The 27,718-nt window shown below is 43.1% G+C and overlaps 1 protein-coding gene across 1 annotated transcript in view; it reads right to left on the reverse strand.

The window, feature by feature from the left end:
- Positions 1 to 27,718, reverse strand: part of EIF3H (eukaryotic translation initiation factor 3 subunit H) — a 521,148-nt gene that overhangs the window by 98,009 nt on the left and 395,421 nt on the right. The window contains exon 5 of the mRNA XM_053715305.1: positions 6,802 to 6,951. Coding sequence (XP_053571280.1) covers positions 6,802 to 6,951 — 150 coding nt within the window. The remainder of the gene's footprint in view (positions 1 to 6,801; positions 6,952 to 27,718) is intronic.

Here is a 27,718-nt window from a genome sequence, read left to right on the forward strand (position 1 = left end):
AAGAGGATAGTGGTGGGGGGGAAGAGGATAGTGTGTGTGTGTGGGGGGGGGGAGAGTCTAGTGTGTGTGGGGGGGGAGTCTAATGTGTGTGTGTGGGGGGGGGAGTCTAGTGTGTGTGTGTGTGGGGGGGAGTCTAGTGTGTGTGGGGGGGGGAGAGTCTAGTGTGTGTGGGGGGGGGAGAGTCTAGTGTGTGTGTGGGGGGGGGAGAGTCTAGTGTGCGTGGGGGGGGGGGGGGAGAGTCTAGTGTGTGTGTGGGGGGGGGGAGAGTCTAGTGTGTGTGTGTGTGGGGGGGAGAGTCTAGTGTGTGTGTGTGTGGGGGGGAGAGTCTAGTGTGTGTGTGTGTGGGGGGGAGAGTCTAGTGTGTGTGTGTGTGGGGGGGAAGAGTCTAGTGTGTGTGTGTGGGGGGGGAGAGTCTAGTGTGTGTGTGTGTGGGGGGGGGGGAGAGTCTAGTGTGTGGGGGGGGGAGAGGAGTCTAGTGTGTGTGGGGGGGAAGAGTCTAGTGTGTGTGTGTGTGGGGGGAGAGTCTAGTGTGTGTGTGTGGGGGGAGTCTAGTGTGTGTGTGGGGGGGGGGGAGAGACTAGTCTGTGTGTGTGTGTGGGGGGGGGAGAGACTAGTGTGTGTGTGTGGGAGAGTCTAGTGTGTGTGTGTGGGGGGGAGAGTCTAGTGTGTGTGTGGGGGGGGGAGAGTCTAGTGTGTGTGCGGGGGGGGGGAGAGTCTAGTGTGTGTGCGGGGGGGGGAGAGACTAGTCTGTGTGTGTGTGTGGGGGGGGGATAGTGTGTGCGGGGAGAGAGGGGGAAAGGGAGTGAGGGCGAGAGAGGGGGAAAGGGAGTGAGGGCGAGAGAGGGGGAAAGGGAGTGAGGGCGAGAGAGGGGGAAAGGGAGTGAGGGCGAGAGAGGGGGAAAGGGAGTGAGGGCGAGAGAGGGGGAAAGGGAGTGAGGGCGAGAGAGGGGGAAAGGGAGTGAGGGCGAGAGAGGGGGAAAGGGAGTGAGGGCGAGAGAGGGGGAAAGGGAGTGAGGGCGAGAGAGGGGGAAAGGGAGTGAGGGCGAGAGAGGGGGGAAAGGGAGTGAGGGCGAGAGAGGGGGAAAGGGAGTGAGGGCGAGAGAGGGGGAAAGGGAGTGAGGGCGAGAGAGGGGGAAGGGAGAGAGGGCGAGAGAGGGGGAAGGGAGAGAGGGCGAGAGAGGGGGAAGGGAGAGAGGGCGAAGGGAGAGAGGGCGAAGGGAGAGATGGCGAGAGAGATGGCGAGAGAGATGGCGAGAGAGATGGCGAGAGAAATGGCGAGAGAGAGAGATGGCGAGAGAGAGAGATGGCGAGAGAGAGAGATGGCGAGAGAGAGAGATGGCGAGAGAGAGAGATGGCGAGAGAGAGAGATGGCGAGAGAGAGAGAGAGAGAGAGAGAGAGAGAGAGAGAGAGAGAGAGAGAGAGAGATGGCGAGAGAGAGAGAGAGATGGCGAGAGAGAGAGAGAGATGGCGAGAGAGAGAGAGAGATGGCGAGAGAGAGAGAGATGGCGAGAGAGAGAGAGATGGCGAGAGAGAGAGAGAGAGAGAGATGGCGAGAGAGAGAGAGAGAGATGGGGAGAGAGAGAGAGAGATGGGGAGAGAGAGAGAGAGATGGCGAGAGAGAGAGATGGCGAGAGAGAGAGATGGCGAGAGAGAGAGATGGCGAGAGAGAGAGAGAGATGGCGAGAGAGAGAGAGATGGCGAGAGAGAGAGATGGCGAGAGAGAGAGAGAGAGAGAGAGAGAGAGAGATGGCGAGAGAGAGATGGCGAGAGAGAGATGGCGAGAGAGAGATATGGCGAGAGAGAGAGAGATGGCGAGAGAGAGAGAGATGGCGAGAGAGAGAAAGGGACTGAGGGAGGGAGAGAGTGTAAGGGAAAAAGGGAGAGAGTGGGGGGGGGGGGAGGGAGAGAGTGGGGGGGGGGGAGAGAGACACACACACCCACACACCACAGAGTGGTCAGCTAAATACATGCCACATAATGAAAATTACCATATAAATTCCAGAGACACTGATATTTCCTCATTTACTTAATCTATGCCCAATATTTCAGAGAACAAAAATCCCACTTTATCACAATGATTTTACCCTAAACAATATACTTTGACAACAGTGATTTAAAAACAGTCATGCCAATAAAGCTGAACTGAATTGATAGAGAGAAAAAAAGGAGAGAGAAAAAGAAGCATAACAATGTGAAGAAATTTAATTAGAGATACTGAAAGCACAAACTATATAATACCTGGCACACTGTATAGTAAGGAAAGTATCTGGCATTTGCTACTTTACTGTAAGGAAGTACATGAAAAGTTGCTCAACATAAGATTTACAGCGTATATTGCCTATTACTCTGGTGCTGCTCTGAGATCAGCAATGAATCTGACAACACGGTATAAACGGAGCCTTTAAAAGCAAGGCTGTTGATAGTGAGTTTTGTTAAATCATTCTAAGACTGTACAAGCAATCGAAGCATACGTTCTGCATTAAGTTTTCATATCCAGATGGAAAGACATTATAGCGTGCTACATGACATTATATTAACTGAATATTATTATATTACTGGATCAGATCAAGTGTTATCCCTTTTTTAATATTGATTCATTAAAGGTTTGCATTAACAATACACTTTGTTTCTGGGTTAAACAGGAAATCAGAACAATCTGACATTTTTGGAGCCAAAAAGAAGATTTATAACGTGTCTTTCAAACAAATGAACAATAAGTATCTAATTCAGGATATACATTGCACAAAGCAGAAGAAATTATATATTTCAGAGCTTGAAATGGCAATGCATTTGGCAAACTGCAATATTATTTTTTCCCTCTAACCACAAAGCAATAAATGGTAGCACGCTGCCCTAAGCTGAACTACAGTCATCGGTTTATACCCTTGTTGAGTTAGTGTAGAAAAAGCTTCATGAATCAGGAAACACATTTGTGGCTGTCAGCAGAGCTGGCTGTGGTTCTGAGGTTGTTAAATGTCCTTTTGCCAAGAATTGTAATAAAAAATTAATAAGGTGAAGCGCGCAAGTCCTTTGTGATAAGACTGTACCATACTCAGGAAATGACGAATGCTTGCAAATGAGAGCAGTCATTCCCAATTAGCTATGCTCTCTATAACTTACAAAAATGTGTGTGTGCACATCTAAGTACATGAGGCACACAAACTATTTCACTGAAAGATTTGTGAGGTTAGTTTCTGAAGATATAGTTGTGCAGAGGATTAAAGTGATGTTAAAAATGTCCCCTTTGTATAAACAGATCAAGAATATTAGCGATATTTTAGATGGAGTTTAATGAAGATGCATATTTTTAATGTAGGGCTTACATTCCAATACCCCACACCCCAGCCGCCCACTTCACTTTTGTGTGCCAACAGTTTTAATTGTTCTCCAATCAGTGCTCTAGTCATACGGCTTTTATTGTAGCAAGAGCACCAATATGGAGAACAGTTCAAACCGTTAGCTCAGTAAAAACAACAAAAAAACACAACTACTTTTGAATTGGGCAGCCAGAGCGTGGGGTATTAGAATTTAAGTGCTACATTAAAGGGACATGAAACCCACATTTTTTTCTTTCATGATTTAGAAAGAGCATGTCATTTTAATAACTTTCTCATTTACTTCTATTATCTAATTTGCATCATTCTCTTGTTATACTTTGCTGAAAAGCATATCTAGATAGACTCAGTAGCTGCTGATTGGTTGCTGCCCATAGATGCCTTGTGTGATTGGTTCACCCATATACATTGCTATTTCTTCAACAAAGGATAGCTAAAGAATTAAGCAAATTAAATAATAGAAGTACATTGGAATGTTGTTTAAAATGATATTCTCTATCTGAATCATGAAAGAAAATGTTTGGGTTTAGTGTCCCTTTAAAAAGTAAGTTATAGCGTATCTTCATTATAACTGAAGAATTCAACTCCATCAAAAATATGGCAAACATTACGGATCTGTTAATACAAAGGGTACATTTTGCCATCACTTTTATATAACGGAACATCTCAGCTATAAAATAAAAAAACAATATTGTATACTGTATGCAAGAAGCTTAAGGATATACAATGCTATTAATAATAGGATATCTATGAGAGTAACAAACGTAACAAACTAGTATAGTAAAGAAATTTACTGGGGTACAACCATTTTTTGTGTTTTTTTTTTTTTTTTATAAACAAGGCTTAGAAACAGATTTGTTAATGGAACCCTAAACACTGTATAATTAAAAGCAATTTCTGTTGTCTTGCATAGGTTAACATTAGCAAAGCGTAAACATTTTAAGAACACCTTGTTTTCTGTAATTGTTTCATTAACAGTGACAGGGAGAAGGCTGAGGTATTAAACCAGTTATTTTCTTCAGTATACACAAGAGAGGAACTAATGGGAGATACTTTGAAACAAATTAGAACATACAAGCTAATGCCATTAACTGGGTTATCTCTAGAGGATATCAAGAAAAAAATGGATAATATTAAGGTAAATAAAACTCCATGGGTTTTACAGGAAATTAGCACTGTTATAGCCAAAACTCCAATTTTTCAAGACTCATTATCTTCAGGCATAGTACCCCAGGACTGGCATAAAGTTGATGTGGTACCACTTTTTAAAAAAGGAAGCAGGGCTGATCCAGGAAGGTATAGACCAGTTAGTCTGACATCAATAGTACAGAAGATACTTGAAGGGATAACGGATTATATAAGTATATTTGTGTAAACAAGATAATGAGTTCAAATGAGCATGGTTTTATGAGAAATTGATCATGTCAAACTGATCTAAATAGATTCTATGAGGAAGTAAGTAAAAATATAAAGTTGATGTGATATACTTAGATTTTACAAAGGCGTTTGACACATTGCCAACATGAGAAATTAATGTACACAATTAAGCAACTGGGAATAGCTGAAAATGTGAGCGCAAGGATAAATAACTGGATAAATGAGTAGTAGTTGTAAATGTATCACACTCATATTGGAGAAAGGTAATCAGTGGCTTTGTTATTTTTAATATTTTTATTAATGACTTGGAACAAGGATTAAATAGCAACATGTCTATTTTTGCAGATGATACAAAGTTGTTTAAGGTCATTAGGTCAGTGCAGGATGAAATTGTTTAACAAGGGGATCTACAAAAATTAGAAGAATGGGCAGGTAAATGGAAAATGAGATTTAATACTGGAAAATGCAAGGTTCTACATTTTGGAAGTAAAAATAAACAGGCAACATATTATTTAAATGGGACTAGACTTAGCAAAACAGGGGAGGAAAGGGATTTGGAAGTAGTAATAGATAAGCTAAAGATGGGTGCACAATTCAGGGTAGTGGCTTCTAAGGCTAATAAGATACTAGTATGTATTTAAAAAGAGGAATTGCTGCAATTTTCAGAGAAGGGCCATAAAGCAAATAAGGGGAATGGGGATTTTAAACTATGAGGAGAGGTTTGCCAAACTGGGTCTGTTCTGAGTGGTGACATTATTTCTCTATATAAATATATTTAAGGCCCATATACAGAGATGGCAGAAGCTCTATTTATTTCAAATTTAAGTCTGGAGTAAAGGATATTTAATCTCCTGCAACGTGAATGTTATATTTCACTGTAAGAGCAATTAAATTGTGGAACTCATTACCTAAGGAGGTTATAAATGCCAATATCTTAGATACATTTAAAATGGTCTAGAAACAGAATTCAGGGATATGATTGCTTGTGTTAAAAGGGATTCATTTTAGCTCAACTGGAGCTTTTATTGTAAGTATACTAAGATTTGTATTGGTTGAACAATAGACCTGTCTTTTTTCAACCTCATCTACTATGTAATAGTCAAACTGCAACCATCATCTGTCTTATTTTCAGGTTCTTTTTTCACAAGATTGAACCCATCTGTGTGTGTCACATTAAAGAACACATTTCAAAAACTACTAATATTTAATAATACAAATGAATACTTATAACAAAACAAACAAAAAGACAACCTTTTCCTTTAGGCTAAAATTCACTCTGAATGAATATTGTGTATGTATCAATACAAATGGATGACCTATATGGAGGCTCACCAGATTTGATGGGCATATAGGAACTAGCACAAATGTAGAAAACAGTCACATTAACACCAGTCATGGGGTTAAACCACTGCTGCATAACACAGAGTTGTAATGTATTTTAAGTGTCTGGAACACATTGCAATTAAGGGGTTAAATCACTGTGTCTACAGCAATGGTTTGACCCCTTGATTGACCTGCTTGCGATCAAGCAGGCTGGTCACCCCTGTATAGTACACTTTATCTGGTAGCACCACAAGCATGGAGCGGACGTTAGAACAGATAACCGCATACCTTTAAGGAATAGACAAATTTACAATTGTGAGTTAATATCACATCAAAAGATTTAAGATGTTTGCTTCAAAGGACCAGTAAAAACAGTAGATTTCAATAATCGACAATGCAATAGCACTTAGTCTGAAATTCAAATGAGTAGTAGATTTTTTTCTGACAAACTTTAAAATTATGTCCATTTCCACTCCTCCTGTACAATGTGACAGCCATCAGCCAATCACAAATGCTGCATATACTTATCTGTGAATTCTTTCAAATGTTCAGTACGAGCTGGTGACTCAAAAAGTGTAAATATAAAAAGACTGTGCAAATTATGTTGATGGAAGTAAATTGTAAAGTTGTTTAAAATTGCAGCTCTATCTGAAACCTGAAAGTTTAATTTTGATTTGAGTGTCCATTTAAAGGTAACTGGCCAATGCCAAAAAAAAAAAAAAAAATTGGTTTGACAATTCCACAAACTAAAATGTAAGTACTCACCTGCTGGACAAGCTTAGCAGTTCATGTTTTTCAGTTAATGGTGCTTTTTTATCCAGTTCCCAGTTAAGAACATTGATGAGATGAGAGTTCTTAATAACAATCGGAACTTCTTCAAACATGTGCTCAAATGCAATGTTTGCCTTTTTCAATCTGTGAAAAGTAGACAGAAAATAAATATTACAGCCCATATAAATTCATAGTCTTGCAGCTTTTACATTATAAAGCAATCCAAAAACTAGAACTAAATAGATACAGAGTAACCAAGCACTTATATTGAAAGGGACAATGCACTCAGGCAAGTAGTTAAGTAAATTGTATGCAAAGCTACTGAGGGTACTTCACTGGGAGGTTTCTTTCTGCTGCTGCCTCCAATTTAAGATGTTTTTCTACATTGGTGGAGGTTTCAGATGCCAACAGCTATTTCAAATGACAAAATAAAGGTAAACAAGCTATTTGTAAATTTAATACATTCTAGTAGTTCAGATGAATCACTGGGCACACATTAAATAAAAAGATTTGACAGCACACTGCCTCTTTGGAAGTCTTGTATTACCTCTGCAAGATATTTTGTTTTAATAATGTCCTATCATAAAAACCATCCCCGTTAGAAAGGTCTAATGCAAATCATTACAATTCAAGGAGAAGAATATTTTAATGTTTAAAGTGACACAGAAAAAGTCAATAAGAAGTTTTGAAAACTGGTAATAAGTACCAGTCATTAAAAAAAACATTAAATACAGTAGAACTGCATAATCAACAATTCTTTACTAAAAAACAGAATTTATGCTTACCTGATAAATTACTTTCTCCAACGGTGTGTCCGGTCCACGGCGTCATCCATTACTTGTGGGAATATTCTCTTCCCCAACAGGAAATGGCAAAGAGCACAGCAAAAGCTGTCCATATAGCCCCTCCTTGGCTCCGCCCCCCCAGTCATTTGACCGACGGTTAGGAGAAAAAAAGGAGAAACTATAGGGTGCCGTGGTGACTGTAGTGTATAGCGAAAGAAATTTTTCAAACCTGATTAAAAAACCAGGGTGGGCCGTGGACCGGACACACCGTTGGAGAAAGTAATTTATCAGGTAAGCATAAATTCTGTTTTCTCCAACATTGGTGTGTCCGGTCCACGGCGTCATCCATTACTTGTGGGAACCAATACCAAAGCTTTAGGACACGGATGAAGGGAGGGAGCAAATCAGGTTACATAAACGGAAGGCACCACGGCTTGCAAAACCTTTCTCCCAAAAACAGCCTCCGAAGAAGCAAAAGTATCAAATTTGTAGAATTTGGCAAAAGTGTGCAGAGAAGACCAAGTCGCTGCCTTACATATCTGATCAACAGAAGCCTCGTTCTTGAAGGCCCATGTGGAAGCCACAGCTCTAGTGGAGTGAGCTGTGATTCGTTCAGGAGGCTGCCGTCCGGCAGTCTCATAAGCCAATCGGATAATGCTTTTCAGCCAGAAAGACAGAGAGGTAACCGTAGCCTTTTGTCCTCTCCTCTTACCAGAGTAAACGACAAACAAAGATGAGGTTTGTCTAAAATCCTTAGTCGCTTCTAAATAGAACTTTAAAGCACGAACTACATCTAAATTCTGTAACAAACGTTCCTTCTTTGAAACTGGATTCGGACACAGAGAAGGAACAACTATTTCCTGGTTAATATTCCTGTTGGAAACAACCTTCGGAAGAAAACCAGGCTTAGTACGCAAAACAACCTTATCTGAATGGAACACCAGATAGGGTGGGTTACACTGCAGAGCAGATAATTCAGACACTCTTCTTGCAGAAGAAATAGCAACCAAAAACAGAACTTTCCAAGATAGTAACTTGATATCTATGGAATGTAAGGGTTCAAACGGAACCCCTTGAAGAACTGAAAGAACTAAATTTAGACTCCAAGGAGGAGTCAAGGGTCTGTAAACAGGCTTGATTCTGACCAAGGCCTGTACAAAAGCTTGTACATCTGGCACAGCTGCCAGTCGTTTGTGTAACAAGACAGATAAAGCAGAAATCTGTCCTTTTAGAGAACTCGCTGACAATCCCTTATCCAAACCTTCTTGAAGAAAGGAGAGGATCTTAGGAATTTTAATCTTACTCCAGGAGAATCCCTTGGATTCACACCAACAGATATATCTTTTACATATTTTATGTTAAATCTTTCTAGTCACAGGTTTTCTGGCTTGGACCAGAGCATCTATCACAGAATCTGAAAACCCACGTTTGGATAAGATCAAACGTTCAATTTCCAAGCAGTCAGCTGCAGAGAAACTAGATTTGGATGTTCGAATGGACCTTGTATTAGAAGATCCTGTCTCAAAGGTAGCTTCCATGGTGGAGCCGATGACATATTCACAAGGTCTGCATACCAAGTCCTGCGCGGCCACGCAGGAGCTATCAGAATCACCGAGGTCTTCTCCTGTTTGATCCTCGCTACAAGCCTGGGGAGGAGAGGGAACGGTGGAAACGCATAAGCTAGGTTGAACGACCAAGGCGCCACTAATGCATCCACTAGAGTCGCCTTGGGATCCCTGGATCTGGACCTGTAGCAAGGAACCTTGAAGTTCTGACGGGACGCTATCAGATCCATGTCTGGAATGACCCATAATTGAGTCAACTGGGCAAACACCTCCGGGTGGAGTTCCCACTCCCCCGGATGGAAAGTCTGACGACTCAGGTAATCCTCCTCCCAGTTGTCTACTCCTGGGATGTGGATTGCAGATAGGTGGCAGGAGTGATCCTCCGCCCATTTGATGATTTTGGATACCTCTCTCATCGTTAAGGAACTCCTTGTTCCCCCCTGATGATTGATGTAAGCTACAGTCGTCATGTCCGACTGGAATCTTATGAATCCAGCCTTCGCTAGTAGAGGCCAAGCCTGGAGAGCATTGAATATCGCTCTCAGTTCCAGGATGTTTATCGGAAGAAGAGACTCTTCCAGAGACCATAGACCCTGAGCTTTCAGGGAGTCCCAGACCGCGCCCCAGCCTAATAGACTGGCGTCGGTCGTGACAATGACCCACTTTGGTCTGCTGAAACTCATTCCCTGAGACAGGTGATCCTGGGACCACCACCAACGGAGTGAGTCTCTGGTTATCTGGTCTACTTGAATCTTTGGAGACAAGTCTGTATAATCCCCATTCCACTGCTTGAGCATGCACAGTTGTAATGGACTTAGATGAATTCGAGCAAAAGGAACTATGTCCATTGCTGCCACCATCAACCCTACTACTTCCATGCACTGAGCTATGGAAGGCTGCAGAATAGAGAGAAGAACTTGACAAGCGTTTCGAAGCTTTGACTTTCTGACTTCTGTCAAGAAGATCTTCATTTCTAAAGAATCTATTATTGTTCCCAAAAAGGGAACTCTTTGACGGAGACAGGGAACTCTTTTCTACGTTCACCTTCCACCCGTGAGATCTGAGAAAGGCTAGAACAATGTCTGTATGAGCCTTTGCCTTGGAAAGAGACGACGCTTGAATTAGAATGTCGTCCAGGTAAGGTGTCACTGCAATGCCCCTTGGTCTTAGAACCGCTAGAAGGGACCCGAGCACCTTTGTGAAAATTCTGGGAGCAGTGGCTAGTCCGAATGGGAGAGCCACGTACTGATAATGTTTGTCCAGAAAGGCGAACCTTAGGAACTGATGATGATCTTTGTGGATAGGAATATGTAGATACGCATCCTTTAAATCCACGGTAGTCATATATTGACCCTCCTGGATTGCAGGTAAAATTGTTCGAATGGTTTCCATTTTGAACGATGGAACTCTGAGAAATTTGTTTAGAATTTTTAAATCCAGAATTGGTCTGAAAGTTCCCTCTTTTTTGGGAACTACAAACAGATTTGAGTAAAACCCCTGACCTTGTTCCACAGTTGGAACTGGGTGTATCACTCCCATCTTTAACAGGTCTTCTACACAATGTAAGAATGCCTGTCTCTTTATTTGGTTTAAAGATAAGTGAGAAATGTAGAACCTTCCCCTGGTGGGAAGTTGCTTGAATTCTAGAAGATAACCCTGAGAGACCATTTCTAGTGCCCAGGGATCCTGAACATCTCTTGCCCAAGCCTGAGCAAAGAGAGAGAGTCTGCCCCCTACTAGATCCGGTCCCGGATTGGGGGCTACCCCTTCATGCTGTTTTGGTAGCAGCAGCAGGCTTCTTGGCCTGTTTACCCTTGTTCCAGCCTTGCATTGGTTTCCAAGCTGGTTTAGTCTGGGAAGCGTTACCCTCTTGTCTAGAGGCTGCAGAGTTAGAAGCCGGTCCATTCCTGAAATTGCGAAAGGAACGAAAATTGGACTTATTCTTAGCCTTGAAAGGCCTATCTTGTAGGAGGGCATGGCCCTTTCCCCCAGTGATATCTGAAATAATTTCCTTCAATTCTGGCCCAAAAAGGGTCTTACCTTTGAAAGGGATATTAAGCAATTTTGTCTTGGAAGATACATCCGCCGACCAAGACTTTAGCCAGAGTGCTCTACGCGTCACAATTGCAAACCCTGAATTTTTCGCCGCTAACTGCAAAGCGGCGTCTAAAATAAAGGAATTAGCTAACTTAAGTGCGTGAATTCTGTCCATGACCTCCTCATATGGAGTCTCCCTACTGAGCGACTTTTCCAGTTCCTCGAACCAGAACCACGCCGCTGTAGTGACAGGAATAATGCACGAAATAGGTTGAAGGAGGTATCCTTGCTGTACAAAAATCTTTTTAAGCAAGCCCTCCAATTTTTTATCCATAGGATCTTTGAAAGCACAATTGTCCTCAATGGGAATGGTTGTGCGTTTGGCTAGTGTAGAAACCGCCCCCCTCGACCTTAGGGACTGTTTGCCATGTGTCCTTCCTGGGGTCGACCATGGGGAACAATTTCTTAAATATAGGAGGAGGGACAAAAGGTATGCCTGGCTTCTCCCACTCCTTATTCACTATGTCCGCCACCCTTTTAGGTATTGGAAAGGCATCAGGGTGCACCGGGACCTCTAGGAACTTGTCCATCTTGCACAATTTTTCTGGGATGACCAGATTGTCACAATCATCCAGAGTAGATAGCACCTCCTTAAGTAATGCGCGGAGATGCACTAATTTAAATGTCACAACATCAGGTTCTGCCTGCTGAGAAATTCTTCCTGTATCAGAAATGTCTCCATCTGACAAACCCTCCCTCACTGCCACTTCAGACTGGTGTGAGGGTATGACAGATAAATTATCATCAGCGCCCTCCTGCTCTACAGTGTTTAAAACTGAGCAATCGCACTTTCTCTGAAATCCTGGTATTTTGGATAAAATATTAGCTATGGAGTTATCCATTACTGCCGTCAATTGTTGCATAGTAACAAGCATTGGCGCGCTAGAAGTACTAGGGGTCGCCTAAGCGGGCATAACTGGTATAGACACGGAAGGAGAGGATGCAGAACTATCCCTACTTCCTTCATCTGAGGAATCATCCTGGGCAACCTTACTAAATGTGACAGTACTGTCCTTACTTTGTTTGGATGCCATGGCACAATTATCACATACATTTGAAGGAGGAACCACCTTGGCCTCCATACATACAGAACATGACCTATCTGAAGGTACAGACATGTTAAACAGGCTTAAACTGGTTAATAAAGCACAAAAAACGTTTTTAAACAAAACCGTTACTGTCTCTTTAAATGTTAAACAGGGCACACTTTATTACTGAATATGTGAAAAACTATGAAGGAATTATCCAATCTTTACCAAATTTTCACCACAGTGTCTTAATGCATTCAAAGTATTGCACCCCAAGCTGTTAACCCTTAAAATGCGGAAACCGGAGCCGTTTGCATTTTAACCCCACTACAGTCCCAGCCACAGCCTTTGCTGCGACTTCACTTATCCCAGGGGGGTATACGATACCAATTCCAGCCTTCTAGGAACGTTTTCAGTGGATACCAGACCCTCTCACATGCAGCTGCATGCACTGCACTCAAAAGAAACTGTGCAATAATGACGCAAAAATGAGTCTCTGCCTACTACAGAGAAAGGCCCTTCCTGACTGGGAAGGTGTCTTAACTAGTGCCTGGCGATAAAAACGTTCCCCAAATAGTAAAAAGTTTGAAATCCACTTCAAAACTTTAATAATAACTTAAATAAACAATCGATTTAGCCCTTAAGAGTGTCCACCAGTTAATAGCCCATAATAAGCCCTTTATTCTATCTGAGTCTAAGAAAATGGCTTACCGATCCCCATGAGGGAAAATGACAGCCTTCCAGCATTACACAGTCTTGTTAGAAAAATGGCTAGTCATACCTTGAGCAGAAAAGTCTGCAAACTGTTCCCCCCAACTGAAGTTCTCTGGTCTCAACAGTCCTGCGTGGGAACAGCAATTGATTTTAGTTACTGCTGCTAAAATCATACTCCTCTTTTAAACAGAACTCTTCATCTCTTTCTGTTTCAAAGTAAATAGTACATACCAGTACCATTTCAAAATAACAAACTTTTGATAGAAGAATAAAAAACTACAACTAAACACCACATACTCTTCACCATCTCCGTGGAGATGCTACTTGTTCAGAGCGGCAAAGAGAATGACTGGGGGGCGGAGCCAAGGAGGGGCTATATGGACAGCTTTTGCTGTGCTCTTTGCCATTTCCTGTTGGGGAAGAGAATATTCCCACAAGTAATGGATGACGCCGTGGACCGGACACACCAATGTTGGAGAAATAACGCAAAACAAAATTTATGCTTACCTGATAAATTTATTTATTTCCGGGCATAGAGTCCACAAAACATTCAAATTATTATTGGGACATTTACTCCTGCCCCGCAGGAGGCGGCAGAGAGCACCCCAGCAAAGCTGTTAAAGGGACATGAAACCCAAAAAATGTATTTTATGATTCAGATAGAGAATACAATTTTAAACAACTTTCCAATTTACTTCTATTATTTACATTGCTTCCTTCTCTTGTTATCCTTTGCTTAAAGGGACAGTCAACCATAGAATTGTTATTGTTTTAAAAGATAGATAATCCCTTTATTACTCACTCCCCAGTTTTGCATAACTAACACAGTTATATTAATGTACTTTTTACCTTTGTGATTACCTTGTATCTAGGAACCTTCTTCCAGCCCCCTGATCACATGACTGTGACTGTTTATTATCTATCGTCTATTGTCTTAAATTTAGCATTGCATTGTGCTAGATCTTAAATAACTTTCTGTGCCTGAACACAGTGTTATCTATATAGCCCACGTGTATTTTCTGTCTCTTTGTGTTGAAGAGAGATTTAAAAAGCATGTGATAAGAGGCAGCCCTCAAAGGCTTAGAAATTAGCATATGAGCCTACCTATATTTAGTTTAAACTAAGAATACCAAGAGAAAAAAGCAAATTTGATGATAAAAGTAAATTGGAAAGTCAATTAAAATTAAAAGTCCTATCTGAATAATGAAAGTTTCATTTATACTCGACTGTCCCTTTAAAGGTTTAACTAGGCAAGCTCAGGAGCAGCAGAGAACCTAGGTTCTAGCTGTTGATTGGTGGCTGCATATATATCTCGATTGTGATAGGCTCACCCATGTGTTTAGTTAGAAACCATTAGTGCATTGCTGCTCATTCAACAAATGATACCAAGAGAATGAATGAAATTAGATAATATAAGTAAATTAGAAGTTGTTTAAAATTGTATTCTCTATCTGAATGAAGAAAGAAAGGGACATGAAACCCACATTTTTTAAGTATCACTTCCCTTACCCAGTCATTCGGCCGAAGGGAACGGAAAAAAGTAACAAGGTATAGGAGGTGCCTGAGGTTTGTACAAAAAAAAACCTGTCTGAATTTAAACAAGGGTGGGTCGTGGACTCTCTATGCCCGGAAATAAATGAATTTATCAGGTAGGCATCAATTTTGTTTTCTTTCCTATGGCATAGAGAGTCCAAAAACACATTCTAATTACTAGTGGGAACCAATACCCAAGCTAGAGGACACAAAATGAATAAGGAGGGAAAACAAGACAGGCGGACCTAAACTGAAGGCACCACCGCTTGAAGAACCTCTCTCCCAAAAGAAGCCTCAGCTGAAGCAAAAGTATCACATTTGTAGAATTTGGAAAAAGTATGTAAAGAGGACCAAGTGGCCACCTTACAGATTTGCTCCACAGAAGCTTCATTTTTGAAAGCCCATGAAGATAAAACGGCTCTAATTGAATGAGCCATAATTTTCTCAGGAGGCTGCTGTCCAGCTGTCTCATAAGCTAACCGGATAACACTTCTCAACCAGAAAGAAAGAGGTAGAAGTAGCCTTCTGAGCCCTACACTTACCAGAGAAAACATCAAACAGGGCAGAAGTCTGCCGAAAATCTTTAGTTGCTTGAAGGTAAAATTTAAGAGCACGCACAACATCCAAGTTATGCAAAAGACGTTCCTTCTGGGAAGAAACAACAAATTCTTGATTAATGTTGCGATCCGACACTACCTTAGAGAGAAACCCTAGCTTATTACGATGGACCGCCTTTTCAGAATGAAAAATAAGGTAAGGGGAATCACACTGCAGAGCCAAAAGATCAGCAGAAGAAATAGCAAGAATAGACAAAACCACCCAAAATAGAAATGTAATACTAATAGAATGCATCGGCTCAAACTAAGCCTGCTGCAAAACTCTAAGAACAAGGTTAAGACTCCAAGGAGAAGCAACAGATTTAAACATAGGCCTGATACTGACCAAGGCCTGAACAAAAGACTGAACATCTGGCAGAACTGCCAGACATTTATACAGAAGAATAGACAGAGCAGAAATCTGACCCTTCAAAGTACAGACTGACAAACCCATCTCCAGGCCCTCCTGAAGAAAAAAGTCAAAATTTGAGAAACCCTTTGTTCCAAGAAAAACCTTTTGAATCACACCAATGAAGGTATTTACACCATACCCTATGGTAAATTCTGCGAGTAACCGGTTTACGAGCCTGAAGCATAGTATCTATTACTTACTCAGAGAAGCCACTTCTAGCCAAACTTAGACGTTCAATCTCCAAGCACTCCGCTTTAGAGAAACCAGATTTGGATGAAGAAACGGACCCTGAAGTAGAAGGTCCTTCCTGAAAGGTAACCTCCACGGTGGAAAAAGATGACATCAGAATCACAGAAGCTCTCTCCTGTTTGATGTGAACAATTACTCATGGAAGCAACACAAACGGAGAAAACGGGTATGCTAGGTTGAAGCTCCAAGGAACCGCTAGAGCATCTACCAGAAGGCTTGAGGATCTCTTCACCTGACGAGACGCCATCAGATCTAACGCCGGAACCTCGCACCTGAGAGTTATCATTGTGAAAACCTCTGGGTGGAGAGTCCACTCCCCTGGGTGAAAAGTCTGCCTGCTTAGAAAATCCGCCTCCCAGTTGTTCACCCCTGGTAAGTGGATGGCAGAGAGATGGAAATCGTGAGACGCCGAGTTCCTCCCTGGTGATTCATGTAGGCCACCAAGGTGATGTTGTCTGACTGAAATCTGATAAATCAGACCAAAGCTAGTTGAGGACAAACTATTAAAGTATAGAAAACTGCTCTCAACTCCAAGACATGTATTGGAAAAGACGACTCCTCCGGAGTCCGCAGACCTTGTGTCTTTAAGAAACCCCAAACTGCTTCTAACCCTAACAGGCTGGCGTCCGTTGTCACAATCACCCAGGAAGGCCTCAGGAAGCATGTGCCCCGAGACAGATGGTCCTGTGAAACCCACCATGAGAGTGCGACTCTTGTTGGGGTATCCAAATTTCTCTTCTGCGAGAGATCTGAGTGTTCCCTGTTCTATTGACTGAGCATGCATAGCTGCAGAGGTCTCAAATGGAACCCAGCAAAAGGAATAATGTCCATGGAGGCAGCCATCAGTTTAATCACCTCCATGCATTGAGCCACTGATGGACGAATAGCAGGCCGGAGAGACAGGCAAGGAACACGAAACTTAGATTTTCTGACATCCGTCAGAAAAACCTTCATGGACAGGGAATCTATTATTGTTCCCAAGAAAAAAAAGCTTGTATCTGGAACAAGGGAATTTTTTCCCAGATTTACTATCCACCTGTGGGAACGTAGAATAGACAACATCTTGGCATGAGATCTTGCTAGTTGAAAAGATGGAGCTTGAACTAGAATGTCGTCTAGATAAGGCGCCACAGCAATACCCAGGGACCTCACAACTACCAGAAGAGCCCCCAGAACCCGTAAAAATGCTGGAAGCTGTAGCAAAGCCAAAAGGAAGGACAACAAACTGGAAATGTTTGTCCAGGAAGGCAAACCTTAGATTCTAGTAATGATCCTTGTGAATAGAAACATGAAGATACGTGTCCTTCAGATCTATGGTCATCATGAACTGACCCTCTTGGACCAAAGGAAAAATAGAAATGATGGTCTCCATCTTGAAGGATGGAACTCTGAGGAATTGATTGAGACACCTTAAGTCCAGAATGGGACGAAAAGTGCCCTCCTTTTTGGGCACTACAAATAGATATGAATAGAATCCTAGACCCTGTTTTTCTAGAAGAACTGGATCACTCCCAGTGACAAAAGGTCCTTTACACAATTTAAGAAGGTCTCTCATTATCGGATTCGCAGATAACCTTGACCAGTGGAACCTGCCCCTGGGAGGACAATATTTGAATCCTATTCTGTAATCGTGGGATACTTTATCTATGGCCCAAGGATCTGGAACATTGCACATCCAAGCCTGCTGAAAAAGTAAACTTATGCTTACCTGATAAATTAATTTCTTCTATGATACGACAAGTCCACGGATTCATCCTTTACTTGTGGGATATTATCCTCCTGCTAACAGGAAGTGGCAAAGAGCACCACAGCAGAGCTGTCTATATAGCTCCTCCCTGAACTCCACCCACAGTCATTCGACCGAAGGTACAGGAAGAAAAAGGAGAAACTAAAAGGTGCAGAGGTGACTGAAGTTTCAAACCAAAAAAATATAATCTGTCTTAAATTGACAGGGCGGGCCGTGGACTCGTCGTATCATAGAAGAAATTAATTTATCAGGTAAGCATAAATTTACTTTTCTTCTATAAGATACGACAAGTCCACGGATTCATCCTTTACTTGTGGGATACAATACCAAAGCTACAGGACACGGATGAACGGGAGGGACAAGACAGATGGCTAAACAGAAGGCACCACTGCTTGAAGAACTTTTCTCCCAAAAATAGCCTCCGAAGAAGCAAAAGTATCACATTTGTAAAATTTGGAAAAGGTATGAAGAGAAGACCAAGTCGAAGCCTTACAAATCTGTTCAACAGAAGCATCATTTTTAAAAGCCCATGTGGAAGCCACCGCTCTAGTAGAGTGAGCTGTTATTCTTTCAGGAGGCTGCTGTCCAGCAGTCTTGTATGCCAAACGGATGATGTTTTTCAGCCAAAAAGAAAGAGGTAGCCGTAGCTTTTTGACCTCTACGTTTTCCAGAATAGACAACAAAGAAGATGTTTGATGGAAATCTTTAGTCGCTTCCTTTACTTGTGGGATACAATACCAAAGCTACAGGACACGGATGAACGCGAGGGACAAGACAGATGGCTAAACAGAAGACACCACTGCTTGAAGAACTTTTCTCCCAAAAATAGTCTCTGAAGAAGCAAAAGTATCAAATTTGTAAAATTTGGAAAAAGGTATGAAGCGAAGACCAAGTCGCAGCCTTACAAATCTGTTCAACAGAAGCATCATTTTTAAAAGCCCATGTGGAAGCCACCGCTCAAGTAGAGAGATGTTATTCTTTCAGGTGGCTGCTGTCCAGCAGTCTCGTATGCCAAACGGATGATGCTTTTCAGCCAAAAAGAAAGAGGTAGCCGTAGCTTTTTGACCTCTACGTTTTCCAGAATAGACAACAAAGAAGATGTTTGACGGAAATCTTTAGTCGCTTGCAAGTAAAACTTCAAAGCACGAACCACGTCCAAGTTGTGCAACAGACGCTACTTCTTAGAGGAAGGATTAGGACACAGAGAAGGAACAACAATTTCCTGATTAATATTCTTATTAGTAACAACCTTAGGAAGGAATACAGGTTTGGTACGCAAAACCACCTTATCAACATGGAAAACAAGATAAGGCGAGTCACATTGCAATGCAGATAGTTCAGAAACTCTTCGAGCCGAAGAGATAGCTACTAAAAACAGAACTTTCCAAGATAGAAGCTTAATATCTATGGAATGCATAGGTTCAAACGGAACCCCTTGAAGAACCTTAAGAACTAAATTCAAACTCCCTGGCGGAGCAACAGGTTTAAACACAGGCTTGATTCTAACTAAAGCCTGACAGAACGACTGAACGTCTGGAACATCTGCCAGACGCTTGTGCAATAAAACTGATAAAGCAGATATCTGACCCTTTAGGGAACTAGCTGATAGCCCAGTCTCCAATCCTTCTTGGAGAAAGGACAAAATCCTAGGAATCCCGATCTTACTCCATGAGTAGCCGTTGGATTCGTACCAATAAAGATATTTACGCCATATCTTATGATAAATTTTCCTAGTGACAGCCTTTCGAGCCTGAATCAAGGTATCTATGACCGACTCAGAGAATCCCCGCTTGGATAAAATCAAGCGTTCAAGCTCCAGGCAGTCAGCCACAGAGAAACTAGATTTGGATGCTGGAACGTTGGTAGAGATGACATGTCCACCAGGTCTGCATACCAAGTCCTGCGTGTCCACGCAGGTGCTATCAAAATCACCGAAGCTCTCTCCTGTTTGATTCTGGCAATCAGACGAGGAAGGGGAGGAAATGGTGGAAACACATAAGCCAGGTTGAACGACCAAGGTACTGCTAGAGCATCTATCAGTACTGCTTGAGGATCCCTTGATCTGGACCCGTAACAAGGAAGTTTGGCATTCTGACGAGCTGCCATCAGATCCAATTCTGGTGTGCCCCATTGATGAATCAATTGTGCAAACACCTCCGAATGGAGTCTCCACTCCCCCGGATGAAAAGTCTGACGACTTAGAAAATCCGCTTCCCAGTTCTCCACTCCTGGGATATAGATTGCTGATAGATGGCAAGAGTGAGTTTCTGCCCATCGAATTATGTTGGAAACCTCTATCATCGCTAGAGAACTCTTTGTTCCCCCCTGATGATTGATATATGCTACAGTCGTGATATTGTCCGACTGAAATCTTATGAATCTGGCCAAAGCCAGCTGAGGCCACACCTGAAGCGCACTGAATATCGCTCTCAGTTCTAGAATATTTATCGGGAGGAAAGCCTCCTCCTGAGTCCACACACCCTGAGCTTTCAGGGAATTCCAGACTGCACCCCAGCTCAATAGGCTGGCGTCCGTCGTCACTATGACCCATGATGGCCTGCGGAAACTCATTCCCTGGGACAGATGATCCTGTGACAACCACCAAAGAAGAGAGTCTCTAGTCTCTTGATCCAGATTTATCCAAGGAGATAAATTTGCAAAATCCCCATTCCACTGATTGAGCATGCATAGTTGCAGTGGTCTGAGATGCAAGCGAGCAAACGGAACTATGTCCATTGCCGCTACCATTAGTCCGATCATCTCCATACACAGCCACCGAGGGGCTTGAGAAAGACTGAAGGGCAAGACAAGAGAACGCAATCTTCCTGCGTTGATGGTCTGTGAGAAATATCTTCATAGACAGAGTCTATTATCGTGCCCAGGAACTGCACCCTGTTGCTGGGAACCAGGGAACTCTTTCTTGAGTTCATCTTCCAACAGTGAGATTGGAGCAAAAGAAGAAGAGCCCTCGAATGATCCTCTGCGAGACTGAGCGACGGCGCTTGGACTAGGATGTCGTCCAGATAGGGTGCCACAGCAATGCCTCTGGCTCTGGCCACTGCAAATAGCGCCCTCAGAACCTTGGTGAAGACTCACTGGGCAGTCGTCAGAACAAAGGGGAGGGCCACAAACTGGAAGTGTTGGTCCAGAAACGCAAATCTTAGGAACTTGAAGTGGTCCCTGCGAATTGGCACATTAAGGTAAGCATCCTTCAAGTCTATAGTTGTCATGAACTGTCCCTCTTGAACTAGGGGCAGAATAAATATGATTGTTTCCATTTTGAACGACTGAACACTCAGAAACTTGTTTAAACACTTTAGGTCCAGAATCGGGCGGAATATGCCATCCTCCTTTGGAACCACAAAAAGATTTGAATAGTACCCTAGACCCCTTTTTGCTTGGGGTACTGGTACGATAACGCAGAGAGAGGAGAGATCCCTCACACACTCTAGAAAGGCCTCTCTCTTTTCTGTAACCCTGGGCGACAACATCCAGAACCTAAGGGTCCTGAACATCCTGTAAGCAGGCTTTTGAGAAGAGAAATAATCTGCCCCCTACTTGGTCCGGAGACCGGTCGGGAGCCGCCCCTTTATGTCGATTTTTTCTCTGCAGGCTTCTTGCTCTGCTTAGACTTGTTCCAAGAATGAGCCTGCTTCCAAGTTCCCTTGGACTGGTCCGCTTTTGCGGCGGGCTGCTAGCATTGGGTCTTGTCCGCACAAAAGGGACGAAAAGTAGATCCTTTATGCTTAGCCTTCTTATCCTGCGGTAGGAAAGCTCCCTTGCCTCCTGTAACCGTGGATACGATCAAATCCAATACTGGACCGAACAGAATCTTTCCTTGAAAAGGCAGGGACAACAGCCTCGATTTAGAGGTCATGTCCACATACCATGACTTTAGCCACAGAGCCCTGCTAGCTAAAACGGAAAAACCTGACACCTTAGCGTTCAGGCTAATAATTTGCATATTGGCATCACAGATGAAAGAATTGGTAACCTTCAGCGCCCTCATCTTATCCTGTATCTCGTCGATGGAAGTCTCCCCCTCGACCATTTCACACAGGGATTCACACCAATATGTTGCATCTCCGGAAACCGTGGCTCCGGCCGCTGCAGGCTGAAAAACTAACCCTGTGTGTTGAAACATCTTCCTTAACATGTTTTCCAACTTTTTATCCATGGGCTCTTTAAACAACGAAATATCTTCCAGGGGAATAGTTGTCCGCTTCGCGAGCGTGGAGATAGCACCATCCACCTTAGCGACAGTACCCCACAGCTCAAGCTGAGAGTCCGGAACTGGGAACAGTTTCCTAAAGGAAGAAGGGGAAAAAGAACCTAATCGCTCCCATTCATTCTTAATAATATTAGCCATCTTAACAGGAAACGGGAAGGCCTGGGGCACCACCCTGTCCTCATATACCTTATCAAGCTTAGGAATCGCAGGTTCCTCCGGAAGCTTCGGTTCCGGAACCTCCAGAGTAGCAAGCACTTGCTTCAGCAAAAAGCGCAAATTCTCTATCCTAAACCTAAAGTCAGGCTCCTCTGCAGCCGGAGGTTTAGATCTAGATTGTAAGTTCCCACAGGAATAGGGCCCTCAATTTCCCCTGTTTTTGTCTGTAAAATTTTGTCTTATCGGATTGTTTCTCCATTGTACTGTTATCCTTGTACCCATGGGCAGCGCTGCAGAATCTGTTGGCTCTTTATAAATAAAGAATAATAATAATAATAATAATAATAATGACACAGACTCCGACCCAGAAGGGCCCTCCTCCAAAGAGTCGGAGTGGGCCTCATCATCGTATAACGCCTCTGATATTTCCATAGGCGTAGACAACCACTGGGACGGGCCACCATGATACGGCCTAAGCTTGCGATTAGCAGAACGTGGTAAGGCATGGGTGATACCGCTGTTTGCAGTTGATCCACAAAATCTGACGGCCAACGAATCTCTCCCGTAGGAGTAATGGTTGGACCCTGGGGCGCTGCATGTGCAACATGAATGCAGGGAACGCACCTCACGGGACAGGGAACACTCAAAGGTGGACGGCTCAGTAGTACTAGACACCCATTTAACTTTTAGATGTCTTAACTTTATTAAGGCATGTGGAACATAGTTGAGCAGGCTGTTCTACCAGAACTTCCTCACAATAAACACAAGAATGAGACCTTGTTAAATAGCGTCAGAGTCCTCCATAGTTTGTGCTGTTATTACGAACTAAATTAACTTAATAAATAGGCACCTTTATAACCTCCAATGGCGTGGGCACTCGCCACCTCCTATGACCCGGACTACAGAAACTGTTTTGTCTCCTGCGCCGCTTATCAACAGAGGAAGAGAGATAGCCACACCCGGTCACATGGAACGCCTGGCAGGACCGCCCCTGCCTAAGGAGAAAACGCCCCAAAAAAGGGCCGCGCAATACTCCTGTAAGTGACCTGAAAGTTCCACACATTGCCAGAGCCTCATCTCACACAACGCAGCAATGACACAAACAATATCATGTATAACCCCCCCTGTTCAATAATCCCCTTTCCAGGAATATTAACCCTTGATTCTTTAAAGATAAGAGGTGTCACACTTTGACCCTGTCTTCATTGTTATTATGTAATAAAAAATGAAACTATCTTACCAGAATCTACACAGTGGAACAGGAACACGACCCTTCAAGTGTGACAGGTTAGTAGCTTCGTTCCTGACAGATTCTTAATTCCCAACAATAATGAATGAAGCCGTGGACTCTCCTCCCCTTTAGATGGAAACAACCAGATAATCCCTTTATTACCAGTTCCCTAGTTTTGCATAACCAACACGGTTATATTAATACATGTTTTACCTCTGTGATTACCTTGTATCTAAGCCTCTGCAGACATGAACTTGCACTGCCTAGCTGTTAAAAGCTATCAAAATGTACTGAGATAAGGGGCAACCTTTAAGGGCTTAGAAATCAGTCGGAGTCTACCTAGGTTTCAATACAGAATACCAAGAGAACAAATCAAATTTGACGATTATTATCATCATCAATTTGTATAGCGCCGCAAAATTCCGTAGCGCTGGGTACAAAGATAGGGGTATACGACAAGGATTTGTGATAAAATACAAAACAAACTAAACAAATCTAGTAGAGGCGGAAGAAGGCCCTGCTCCAGAGAGCCCACAGTCTACAGGTTGAGAGTGCAAAGACATAAGGTTTGGGGGAAGACATAAGGTTGGAAAGTTGTTTAAAATTGCATGCCCTATCTGAATCATGAAAGTTTAATTTAGACTTAGCTGTCCCTTTAACTATGTGTGCTCTATCTGAATCATGCTAATTTAATTATTACTTTAGTATTCATTTGAAAGGAATATTTGTTCGGTGATATAAAAAAAAATTTGTTTTTATACTTACCTGATAAAGCATAATTTATGCTTACCTGATAAATTTATTTCTCTTGTAGTGTATCCAGTCCACGGATCATCCATTACTTGTGGGATATTCTCCTTCCCAACAGGAAGTTGCAAGAGGATCACCCACAGCAGAGCTGCTATATAGCTCCTCCCCTCACTGCCATATCCAGTCATTCGACCGAAACAAGACGAGAAAGGAGAAACCATAGGGTGCAGTGGTGACTGTAGTTTAATTAAAATTTAGACCTGCCTTAAAAGGACAGGGCGGGCCGTGGACTGGATACACTACAAGAGAAATAAATTTATCAGGTAAGCATAAATTATGTTTTCTCTTGTTAAGTGTATCCAGTCCACGGATCATCCATTACTTGTGGGATACCAATACCAAAGCTAAAGTACACGGATGATGGGAGGGACAAGGCAGGAACTTAAACGGAAGGAACCACTGCCTGTAGAACCTTTCTCCCAAAAACAGCATCCGAAGAAGCAAAAGTGTCAAATTTGTAAAATTTTGAAAAGGTGTGAAGCGAAGATCAAGTCGCAGCCTTGCAAATCTGGCGAGACGCCATGAGATCCAGTTCTGGTTTGCCCCAACGATGGACCAGTTGAGCAAACACCTCCGGATGGAGTTCCCACTCCCCCGGATGAAAAGTCTGACGACTTAGAAAATCCGCCTCCCAGTTCTCTACGCCTGGGATGTGGATCGCTGACAGGTGGCAAGAGTGAGACTCTGCCCAGCGAATTATCTTTGAGACTTCTAACATCGTTAGGGAACTCCTGGTTCCCCCTTGATGGTTGATGTAAGCCACAGTCGTGATGTTGTCCGACTGAAATCTGATGAACCTCAGTGTTGCTAACTGAGGCCAAGCTAGAAGAGCATTGAATATTGCTCTTAACTCCAGAATATTTATTGGGAGGAGCTTCTCCTCCTGAGTCCACAATCCCTGAGCCTTCAGGAAGTTCCAGACTGCGCCCCAACCTAGAAGGCTGGCATCTGTTGTTACAATCGTCCAATCTGGCCTGCGAAAGGTCATACCCTTGGACAGATGGACCCGAGAAAGCCACCAGAGAAGAGAATCTAAGGTCTCTTGATGCAGATTTATTAGGGGGGACAAATCTGAGTAATCCCCATTCCACTGACTTAGCATGCATAATTGCAGCGGTCTGAGATGCAGGCGCGCAAATGGCACTATGTCCATTGCCGCTACCATTAAGCCGATTACTTCCATGCACTGAGCCACTGACGGGCGTGGAAAGGAATGAAGGAAACGGCAAGCATTTAGAAGTTTTGATAACCTGGACTCCGTCAGGCAAATTTTCATCTCTACAGAATCTATAAGAGTCCCTAGGAAGGAGACTCTTGTGAGTGGTGATAGAGAACTATTTTCCACGTTCACTTTCCACTTTCCACCCATGCGACCTTAGAAATGCCAGAACTATCTCTGTATGAGACTTGGCAATTTGAAAGCTTGACGTCTGTATCAGGATGTCGTCTAGATACGGAGCCACCGCTATGCCTCGCGGTCTTAGAACCGCCAGAAGTGAGCCCAGAACCTTTGTAAAAATTCTCGGGGCAGTGGCCAACCCGAAGTGAAGAGCTACAAATTGGTAATGCCTGTCTAGAAAGGCAAACCTTAGGAACCGATGATGATCTTTGTGAATCGGTATGTGAAGGTAGGCATCCTTTAAGTCCACTGTGGTCATGGGTAGGATGGTCCGAATAGTTTCCATTTTGAATGATGGAACTCTGAGGAATTTGTTTAAGATCTTTAGATCCAAGATTGGTCTGAAGGTTCCCTCTTTCTTGGGAAAGACAAACAGATTTGAATAAAATCCCTGTCCTTGTTCCGTCCGCGGAACTGGATGGATCACTCCCATTACTAGAAGGTCTTGCACACAGCTTAGGAATGCCTCTTTCTTTATCTGGTTTGCTGATAACCTTGAAAGATGAAATCTTCCTTGTGGAGGAGAAGCTTTGAAGTCCAGAAGATATCCCTGAGATATGATCTCCAACGCCCAGGGATCCTGAACATCTCTTGCCCACACCTGGGCGAAGAGAGAAAGTCTGCCCCCCACTAGATCCGTTTCCGGATAGGGGGCCGTTCCTTCATGCTGTCTTGAAGCGGAGGAAGTTGATGCTGCTCCTGCCTTGAAATTTCGAAAGGCACGAAAATTAGACTGTTTGGCCCTTGATTTGGCCCTGTCCTGAGGAAGGAATTTCCTTCAAGCCAGGCCCGAATAAGGTCTGCCCCTTGAAAGGAATGTTGAGTAATTTAGACTTTGAAGTCACGTCAGCTGACCAGGATTTAAGCCATAGCGCCCTACGCGCCTGGATGGCGAATCCGGAATTCTTAGCCGTTAGTTTAGTCAAATGAACAATGGCATCAGAAACAAATGAGTTAGCTAGCTTAAGCGTTCTAAGCTTGTCAATTTCATTCAATGGAGCTGTCTGGAAGGCCTGCAAGGGGCTGTAAAATAAAACCTTGTTGAATAAACATTTTCTTAAGGTAACCCTCCAATTTTTTATCTATTGGATCTGAAAAAGCACAACTGTCCTCAACCGGGATAGTGGTACGCTTTGCTAAAGTAGAAACTGCTCCCTCCACCGTCTGCCATAAGTCCCGTGTAGCGGCGTCTATTGGAAACATTTTTCTAAATATAGGAGGTGGGGAAAAGGGCACACCGGGTCTATCACACTCCTTGCTAATAATTTCTGTAAGCCTTTTAGGTATAGGGAAAACATCAGTACACACCGGCACCGCATAGTATCTATCCAGCCTACACAATTTCTCTGGAATTGCAACTGTGTTACAGTCATTCAGAGCAGCTAATACCTCCCCAAGTAATACACAGAGGTTCTCAAGCTTAAATTTAAAATTAGAAATCTCTGAATCAGGTTTCCCCGAGTCAGAGATGTCACCCACAGACTGAAACTCTCCATCCTCATGTTCTGCATACTGTGACGCAGTATCAGACATGGCTCTAACAGCATTTGCGCGCTCTGTATCTCTCCTAACCCCAGAGCTATCGTGCTTGCCTCTTAATTCAGGCAATCTAGATAATACCTCTGACAGGGTATTATTCATGATTGCAGCCATGTCCTGCAAGGTAATCGCTATGGGCGTCCCTGATGTAATTGGCGCCATATTAGCGTGCGTCCCGTGAGCGGGAGGCGAAGGGTCTGACACGTGGGGAGAGTTAGTCGGCATAATTTCCCCCTCGACAGAACCCTCTGGTGATAATTCTTTTATAGATAAAGACTGATCTTTACTGTTTAAGGTGAAATCAATACATTTAGTACACATTCTCCTATGGGGCTCCACCATGGCTTTCAAACATAATAAACAAGTAGGTTCCTCTGTGTCAGACATGTTTAAACAGACTAGCAATGAGACTAGCAAGCTTGGAAAACACTTTAAAACAAGTTTACAAGCAATATAAAAAACGTTAGTGAAAAAATGCAGTTACACTAACAAAATTTTTACAGTGTATGTAATAAGTTAGCAGAGCATTGCACCCACTTGCAAATGGATGATTAACCCCTTAATACCAAAAACGGAATAACAAATGACAAAAACGTTTTTTTAAACAGTCACAACTGCCACAGCTCTACTGTGGCTTTTTACCTCCCTCAATACGACTTTTGAAGCCTTTTGAGCCCTTCAGAGAAGTCCTGGATCATGCAGGAAGAAGCTGGATGTCTGTGTCTGTAATTTTTGCTGTGCAAAAAAACGCCAAAATAGGCCCCTCCCACTCATATTACAACAGTGGGAAGCCTCAGGGAACTGTTTCTAGGCAAAATT

The sequence above is a fragment of the Bombina bombina genome, chromosome 5 (assembly GCF_027579735.1).
Source record: "Bombina bombina isolate aBomBom1 chromosome 5, aBomBom1.pri, whole genome shotgun sequence".
Classification (NCBI taxonomy): domain Eukaryota; kingdom Metazoa; phylum Chordata; class Amphibia; order Anura; family Bombinatoridae; genus Bombina; species Bombina bombina.